At 35.0% G+C, this 9810-nt stretch overlaps 1 protein-coding gene across 6 annotated transcripts in view; it reads right to left on the minus strand.

The window, feature by feature from the left end:
- Erbin (erbb2 interacting protein) overlaps positions 1-9810 on the minus strand; it is a 110383-nt gene that overhangs the window by 20395 nt on the left and 80178 nt on the right. For all 6 annotated transcript variants that reach the window (XM_013353552.2, XM_005366577.2, XM_013353551.2 and 3 more), the window contains exons 16-20: positions 8714-8835; positions 8038-8208; positions 6557-6730; positions 4250-4364; positions 2405-2588 (exon numbers count right to left, since the gene is read on the minus strand). In XM_013353552.2, coding sequence (XP_013209006.1) covers positions 2405-2588; positions 4250-4364; positions 6557-6730; positions 8038-8208; positions 8714-8835 — 766 coding nt within the window. The remainder of the gene's footprint in view (positions 1-2404; positions 2589-4249; positions 4365-6556; positions 6731-8037; positions 8209-8713; positions 8836-9810) is intronic.

The following is a 9810-nucleotide window of genomic DNA, read 5'->3' on the forward strand; positions in this document are numbered from 1 at the left end:
GGCTGGAAGAGATACAGAGAGAAGGTTGAGTCAAGGAGACACCTCATAGCTGTTGAAAGAGGAAAAAATTGCGACCACGAGAACTTTTCCAGTAAGCCACAGCCTCATGGTGATACACAGATTAAAAGAAATGGATTAATTTAAGATATAAGAGCCAGGTAGAAATACACCTAAGCTATTGGCCAACCAGTGTTGTAATTAATAAGAGTTTCTGTGTGATTATCCGGGTTTGGTCAGCCTGGAACAAAGGAGCAGTCTCTGTCTAAATGTGATCTCTCAGCTGCCTGCTGCCATGACTCTCCCACCATTAAAAACTCTCCTTTAGGAACCATAAACACAAACTCTTTTCCCCATACATCATGTTTGGTCAAGAAAAAGAAGCTAAAACAGAAGTTGGCACCAGGGAATGGGTTGTTGCTGTAAAGAATCTGACCAGGTTGTTTCTGGAGGAATGTGGAGGACTGTTCAAAGTCGTACTAAAAATGAAGCAGAGTTTCCATTACAGTAGAAACCTGAAGACAGCAGCACTGAGAGCACTGAAGATGGAGAGGCCCTGCTCAAGAGGTTTGAGGGAAGACATAACTGTCCTAGCAACTGTGCTATAGGCCATTTGTTGATATGTTGGCAAAAAGTCTGGCTGCCTTCTCTTTCCTAAGAACTTGCCTGATGCTAAAATAATAATAGCCAGCTGTGGCTATATACACCTTTTATTCCAGTACATGAAAGGCTGAGACAGGAGCATCTCTGTGAGTTCAAGGCTAGTCAGGGTTATGTGGTGAGATTCTGTCTAAAAACAAAACAAAAAGTAATGAACTAATTTCTTTGGGGCATGAAATTTCAATACAGTATAATGTAGAGTTTGGCATAGTTACTATCGATTACTCTTGATACAAGTCTATAATGAAAAACAGCAAGTAGAACAAAAGAAATGAAAAATGTAGTTTGGAGAGAATAAAACACTAGAAAACTTAATACTACAGCCAATGCAAGTGCTAGAAAAGGGATATGTTCTAGAGATATCACCATTAAGGACAGTGCCCTGCTCTGTACTAAAACAATGACAAGGGTGTCTTCAGTTTACAAAAGATGCTACTAATGTAGGGAGAATATCAAGGGCCACTTGAGCAGTCAGTTTAACTGTTTAACTTGTCAATGACATTTATGGGAAAATGTAGGAGTAAGGTGGATTCCTCCTATATGATTTCAGAGCCACTGAGGACAGGCAAAGTCCAGCAAGGAGATTTTTTTTTTTTTTTTTTGGTTGGAGTTGCTGAGAAAGGGCCATGAGAGGTTTAAAGGTTGGGAGGTCACAGTTAAGAGACTGTATTGAGTCTCAGAAGAGACTTCAGACTTTTGAACGATGTTAAGACTTAAAAACCATGGGAACTTTTAATAGACTTAAATGCATTGTACCTTATGATATGGCCATTAGCCTATGGGAGACAGGGAATGGAACCTTGCTGGAGGGAGTAAATCACTTGGAGTGGACTTGAGGATTTACACTTTCACCCCACTTCCAGTTTGCCCTCTTTACTTTCTTCATGTGGTTAGAGGTATGATCTCTTAGCTTCCTACGTTAGCTGCCTGCTGCCATTTCTTCCTCACCATTATAAACTCTCCCTCTGGGGCTGGAGAGATGGCTCAGAGGTTAAGAGCACTTACTGCTCTTCCAGAAGTCCTGAGTTCAATTCCCAGCAACCACATGGTGACTCACAACCACCTGACCACCTGTAATGAGATCTGGTGCCCTCTTCTGGCTTGCAAGGATACATGCAAGCAGAACATTATTCATAATAAATAAATCAATCAATCAATCTTTAAAAAAAAAAATAAACTCTCCCTCTGGAACTGCAAGCCAAAATAAACTATCTCTTCCATAAGTTGCTTTGGTCATGGCATTTTATCACAGTAAGAGAAAGTAATTAACATGATTTATAAGGATAAAAATAACTTTCAATATAAATTTCTTTAAAGTGGCTGTTTATATATTCTAGCATCTAGAAATATTTATATTTGTTCATTTTACCTAGAAATTAAAAATCCACTATATTTTGTTGTTTCTTTCTCAACTAAAAAAAAGCTATTCTAAAACAGAACTGTGCTAGGCAGTGGTGGTACATACCTTTAATCCCAGCACTTGGGAGGCAGAGGCAGGTGGATCTCTGTGAGTTCCAGGACAGTCAGACTGCTAAACAGAGAAACCTTGTCTAGAAAAAATCAAAACCAAAAAAATCAGAATTGTAAGTAACTAATAATCAACAAGTTTCAAAATGGAAAGAAATATATTGCCTAAGCAATTTGTTAATATTTATGAAAATGCTTATGTTTAGTCCTGTATTTATTATTTGTATTACTATTTCTATTTATTATACAAGTAAATAATATTATTAAAATGTTCACAAACCTTATTTTGGAGTTACTACCAGTAGGAATTTGTTTCACTGGAGAACAGAGTGAGTTGTCTTGACTACTGTCAGTATTAAGAGAAACTGAGTCAGACATCCGAGATGGAGAAGAACAATTGCTGTTATTCTGATTGCTATTGTGTGTGACTTCATCTGACAAAGAATCTGCATCCTTTGCATCATCTGAAACAACAACAAACTATTTAAGAGCAATAATAAATTCACTAAGAATTTATGGAAAGCTTTTGTATTGATTCCATGTACAAGGTGGTAAGCAGATAAGATAATCAAAGGCATTTCTGAAAATTAAATCCTAAATATATACAAAAATTCAAGAACTTTAAAGTTGTGGTATCATTTTATAATGCAGTCAAATTTAAAGGTAATCAAGATTTGATTTAGCTTACTGATAAAATGATGGGTAGTTTTCAAAGCCTACCCATTCATTTTGGTGAATGTTTTTCATTTTAAGAACTCATATAATAAAACATACTTAATCATTCAAAACCTTCCTACAGTTTATCTGGGTAAGAAATTATGTCCTATGCACATGGAATTTTTTCAATTTATTTTTATAATAAAATTGAGCAATGTAGTCAATACATAAACAAAATTAATGATTTTCAAAGGTCATCTCCCTCACTTCTTATGAATGTTTAAAGACTTATTTTTAATATGTATGTTTATATATGTATGTGCATTTGGGTGAAATGTCTACCGAAGTCAGAGGTATCACTTCCTCTGGAGTTGAGGTTACAAGTGAGCCACCCATTGTGAGTGCTGGGAACCAACATGGGTCTTCTGTATTTCTCCAACTTCAAAGAACTGCTTATAAAGTGGTAATCTCTTAATATGTGATGTGCCTGTTTATCTAACAATGAAAAAACAAGCAAACAAGTCAGTATTTACATTCCACTAAGGCAGAAGTGTAAAAAGCAGTTTTGAAAACAGTCAATAAAAAAGCTCTTTTTGAAAAGCTCAATTCTAGGCAAATCAAGGAACTAGTATGCCCAGACATAGCTATAGTGCAGCATATGAATTAAAGGTATGTTTGTTGTTCTTATAAGCATGGCTCAAATGGTCTAGAAATCCCAACCTCAAGTTACTTGAGTCTTGGTTTCTTCATTTATAAAAATACCATTAGATTGCCTTTGAAGTTCTTTTTATAGGGCGATTATGACAACCAACTATTTAGCAAAGTAGTACCTAAGCAACTGGTAAACAAAGTACTCAATAGTTTCTAAGTATCATTATAAACCACCATGTAGTATCATTAGTACAGTGAAGGCAAAGGTCTGGACAGATATTGGTAGAGATAATGCAAAGTTAATCAGGCACTAGTAGTAAAAGGTGTGTGACAAGATAGGTGTTTGCTACAACTTCATTTCTAAGAGTTTATTATTTTCTTACATAAAAATTAGTTGACAAAAACTAGGGAAGAGGCCTTAATACCATTCTAGAACAGATCAGACTAAAGTAATGTGAGCACCTAGCATATATCAGGTACTAGGCTATGTATTTTATGCATAATCTTTAACAGGCCTTATTGCAATTCAAATTTTTCATGTATTTATGAATAAAATTAAGCACACAAGGATAATGTATTTAGAACATAAGCAACAGAAATGGAATTGTAATCTGTAACTATATCCCTCTAATGTCTATGACCTTACAAACAAAGTCTGTGTGGGGGTAGGGAGGACCCACTGATATCTTCCTGTGAAAAGGAAATAACATTTTGGAACAGCAGTTTTTAAAACGTTTCAATAATTTGTCATTCAATAAAATTTACTCCCACATTTAGGTAATTTCTAGTCTTAATGCTTTACCCTTCAACATCTAACCTTTTTTGTTATTACTAAGTGCTACAACTTTGGGCTGGTTAATCGAGGTTTCAATTAATGGGGGCCGCATCTCCGCCATTTTCATTTCTTCATCAGAAGAAAGGTCTTCAGATTCCTAGTTTAAAAAAAGGGGGGGATATAAAAATTTAATTTTGGACTTGAGTAAATACACCAGAAAAACATCACAGGGAAGACAAAGTATATAACTAAGAACATGTACAAAACTGCTTTTTAATGGCAATAGTTAATAAAAATCTGCATGACTTAATCTTTTCAAGTACAATAATAAAACTGTAGCAGTTATTAACAACATATTAAAATATTTACTCTATCATTTTGGAGCTATATTAATAGTTACTACGTGCCAGAGCTATGTGAGGTTACAGGTAAATAAAAATGACCAAAACACAGTACTACCTTTGAAAGATTCAATTTATAGAGAGTCCCTCAACAGAGTCTCTCCCTAATTGTCAAGTCTAGTCTCTTCAGTATGCTTAGCTTCTAAGATATCTTCTAGGATAGACTGCTATCAATGTGAACTTAGAAATTCTCATTTATTTTGAAAATGTGATTGTCCATGTTTATTACAACCAATATACCACAGTTGTTCCAGATTACCTACTACTGAATAGTGTCAGCAAAGAAAATGACTTGCCAACAACTACTAACAGAGAGTTTAATATCATATAGTATACATGAAAACAGAACTCTTGCTGGCTAATTCATTCCTAGGCAGAAAAATGAAACTAAGAAAAAAAATTCTTTACAAAACTTGTTCCCCTGAAAAAGAAAAAAAAACTTTTATTTCTTCCTAAGTGCCATAAGAAAGGTGTGAATAGTGGAGATGGCTCAGCAAATAAGAGCTCTTGTTGCTCTTGCAAAGAACAAAGGTTTATTTTCCAACATCCACATAGAAGCTCCAGTTTTTGGCACACAAAAATGCTGTAATTTTAATGAAACAGCTTGCTAACCTCTATTAATATCTTTAAAGATGAGTTCATTTTTATTGTGTATGTATGAGTGTTTTGCCTGTTTGTATGTCTGTGTACCATGTGTGTACAATACCCACGGAGGCCAGAAGAGGGTGTTGGAGCCTCTGGGACTGGAGTTAAAAGATAACCAAAACCACCATGGAGTTCCAGCTAGGCATGGTAGTTCACATCTATAGACCTAGCATGAAAGAGGCTAATATAGGATGAATACCACAAGTTATACCAACATGGGCTATACAGTGAGGTCTAGACCATCTGGGGCCACAAACTGAGATGTAGTTCCAAAAAGGTTAGAGTTCCATATGTTTAGCAATCTCATCTACACCTAAGACATATATATATATTCAATAGAATACTATTCAGCAATAGGAATAAGATGCAGTACTGAGAGATATCACAAAGTGAAATTCGAAACAATTATGGTAAGTGAAAGAAAATATAAAAGACCAGTGAGATGGCTCAGTGGGCAGTAGGCAGTATTAAACAAAAACACAAAACAAAACATATTAAGTGTATGATTTTTTTTTATACAAAATAGGCAAATCTATACAGGCAAAGTAGGTTTAACTGCTTAGAGTTGAGGGGGAAGTAAAGGTACAAAACATATGAGATTTCTTTTTCTTTTGTGGTTGTCAAAAATATTCTGCAAGTAATTGTGGAATGGCTTCACAACATTGTAAACTGTTTAAGCTGCTGAATTATATACTTTGAAGTATTAAACTGTGTAGTTTTGAGATACCTCTCAATAAAGTCTTTTAAAAAGATCTATAGCTTTTACTTATTCAGTATGAGAAATTATACATTCTTAGACACTAAACAAGAGAAACAATTCAATGATGAAAATTTACATAATGATTGAGTATAGCCATAACAGCCATTTTCTGTTGTTCTGTTTTTCCTATACAGTGCTAGGGACGGAATCCAGTGCTGTGCGCAAGCTAGAACATTGCTCTACTACTGATCTACATCTTTAGCTTTTCATTTTGACACTACAAAAATAAAAGCAAGGTCTGGGGATGGAGTAAGATGTCATGGACCTGTTATGGACAATGAACTTCAGTTTGATACTCATTACCACAAAAAAATAAATAAAAACACTTGTAATTATTAATTTTATGTAACATATCATAATCTAATTTACCAACTGGTCATTTAATAACAAAAACAAAATTTAAGCTTAAAGTGATGAGTGGTATTTTAGCAGTGTGAAATTTTTTAAGGATTGCAATATTTTCTGAATCATATTATGCTTCTAATGTTAACATCAATGAAATATTAAACTGGAAACTCTGATTATGTCAGAATGAAGTCATACCTCAAAAACATCATCATGGTTAATATGCTTCAGGTTCCCAGACACTTTCATATTTGCAGTCACTGGTAAATTTCCAGGACTGGTCTCAGCTTCAGGTTCACTCATCTTCTGTACAGAATTTATATACTTTTCTCTTTCATCAAGTTTGCTTTTCATTGTAGTACTTTCTGAAGTCTACATAAAAGATAAAGATCTCGGATTATATGTTTTGTGTTTATTTTTTATTAAGTGTTATATAAAATTTAAGCAATCCATCAACCTCCAATTCTAAATTAGTCCTAAAGAAACTGTTGCCAAACAGTGATGCCACACATCTTTAATCCCTATAGTGTTATATTATTTGTGTTTTAATAAATAAAGTTTGTCTGAGATCAGAGGGCAAAGTAGCTAAACTAGTTAGCCGTACAGGTCAGGGAGTACACACCTTTAATCCCAGGACTTGGGAGACAGAGGCAGACTTATTTCTCTGAGTTCAAGGCCACCCTGGGCTGCACTAGACCAAATCTGTCTAAAAGAGAAACAGAGCTCACACAAAGAAGATTCCCGGCATTTAGGATCACATACGTTCAATCCCAGCACTAGGGGAGGTGGAGACAAGAGCAATATGGCTGTGCAGAGGGAGGAATATAAAGGGGAGAAGACAGTAACTCAGTGGATTGGAGTCTGAGGTTGATGGAGAGCATTGCAGGATCATCCCTTTGTTTGTCTGAGCGTTGGTAGAGGTAAGAGCTCTCCAGTGGTTGACTGCTTTGCTTTTTTGATCTTCAGCTTGAACCCCAATATCTGTCTCTGGGTTTTATAATTTGTGCTACAAATGCCAGTACTCTGGAGGCAGAGTCAGGCAAACATCTGTGATTCTGAGGCCAGCCTGGTCTACAGAGTGAGTTCCAGGACAGTCAGGACTACACAAAGAAACCCTGTCTCAAAAAAAAAAAAAAAAAAAAAAAAAAAAAAACCAAAACCAAAAACTGAGGACATGTAAATTAAGACCTGAAGATAAAATGTCCATCTGGAAGGCAGATGGCCCAGGGTCATAAATATTTTGTCTGCTATGGAATGCCCAGTGACTCTAATGACATGACAAATCTTTGATTTGGAGGTGGGTGGCACTGAGTAAAGTTCTGAAGCATTCCAAGGAAACGTCAATGTCTGCAATAACAACTGACTGAAAATCAGAATAAAGTGGATCAGGATCATCGAAGTAGGAGGTGAGAGTATTTCCAGAATGACTCTCAGACAATCATTATATCTTATTAAGTGTTCAGGTAACAACTTTTTAAAGGCTATCTTGACACTATCCTGATAAACTAGACATTCTGTAGCCAGAGAACTAGAAGACAAGCAACTGGGAAATTCAAAGGTTTACTTTAGGCATCTAAGAACAAAACTATAAGTTAAGTAGTATAAAATTAAGATCAATTCTCTCAATTTTTAGGTAACTTCCAACACTTGACATCATTTCTTGGAGCTGAGTTTCTAACCTTCACACCCATATCCTTATTTACAACTTGCTGATCTTCATGTTTCATATCTCTCCCAGACTCCTCATTAGTCTCTTCATCTTTTAATCTATGTACAATGGTTTGAACAGTCTTGACCATATTCTTAAGCTCATCTGGGTATGGTGTTGGATATCTCTTTAAGTTTCCCTCCTAGAAAAGTAAGAGAAATATCAAGTATTAGTATTTCTAACATCAATGTCAATTTAATATGTAAGAATCCACCAGAACTTCTGGACATCTGACTCATAGAATAGTGCTGACAGATAACAGAGTCACAAAATTCTGTTTTCTCTTTATAAATATATTATATTTATATCTAAATATAAAATATATATTTCTCTCTATCTATATATAAATATAATATATATATATTTCAAATTCAGTTGTTTTGTTTGTTTGTTTTTCCCCCTTTCTTTCTCCCAGTGCTGGGGATGAAACTCTGGGCCTTTACATGACAAGAACTCCACCAATGAGTTATATCTCTCCTCAAAATGTACTTTTAATGGAAATTTTGTACTGTTCTCAAATTTTTTCATAGGTGAAATTTTTTGGTTTAGTAAGTGCTTTGAGGGTATGCAACGAATCCAATACTTGGAGCCAGAAATAGCATCATACAGGTACACAGCACATCTGAAGTAATGGCTGACAGACTTACCCTGGGGGGTGCCTCTCTTTCATCTTTGTCTTCATCACATTCAAATGCCACTTGGGCCCGTTGTTTCCTCTGTTCTTCCCACAGTGCAGGATTAAAACTTTCATTATCTGATATGAACATAACTATAGCAAAGTAGAAGAAAAATTTCTGTATTTTACAATAAACACAGAAACTATTACTTAGTCATAATCTGCATTATAAAAACAAGTCTGTGGCAGTTAAAACTGGTCCAGGATAAACAGTAACAAATTCCAGGGTTAAGAAACAGGCACTGGTTTTAAGATTTCTTTACCATAACCAATGCAACTTTAGTTACCCAGAAGCTGATCAGGCTTTTGTTACTAGAAGGAGTCATGACATAGCTTTTGTGTAGGACCCTAAAAATTTATAGACAGTAAAGCTACCACATCTTCCAATTCTGGAATTCTTTTTAACATTAACAGCCCAATAAGCATGGGAAGAGTTAGTCTAATGGCAAAATAAAATATCTTGTTAAAAAATAAAATAAATTACTTCAGTGATGATTATTTCCTTGTATTAAACATTATATGCAATATAGATTACATTAAGTAAATAAAATACGGTTTCTACACAAAAATGTAAAAAAATTTTAAATTTAATGTAAATCAAATCATTTTTACCCAATCAGATATAATATTAAATCTTCAAAGACTTATGTAAGTTTTCTGGAATGGCTTAAAATAATTAATTAAGTTAATTAGTTAATTAAAAGAATCAAGCTGGGTGTGGTACGTGCACCTTAAATCCCAGTACTTGGGAGGCAGAGGCAGGCAGATCTCTGGTCTACAAAGTAAGTTCCAGGACAGCCAGGGCTGTTACACTGAGAAACTCAACCAACCAACCAAAAAAATTCATTCAACAATTATGTAAAATGAGAAAAGATTGTTTTGAAAAATAAATTTAATAAAAAATACAAAAAACAATTAGACAAAAGTTATACATATAAAATGAAGTCAATTAATCCCAGCACTCGGGAGGCAGAGGCAGGTGGATCTCTGGGAGTTCGAGACCAGCCTGGTCTACAGAGCTAGTTCCAGGACAGGCTCCAAAGCCACAGAGAAACCCTGTCTCGAAAA

The sequence above is a fragment of the Microtus ochrogaster genome, unplaced genomic scaffold, assembly GCF_000317375.1.
Source record: "Microtus ochrogaster isolate Prairie Vole_2 unplaced genomic scaffold, MicOch1.0 UNK11, whole genome shotgun sequence".
In the NCBI taxonomy this organism is placed as follows: domain Eukaryota; kingdom Metazoa; phylum Chordata; class Mammalia; order Rodentia; family Cricetidae; genus Microtus; species Microtus ochrogaster.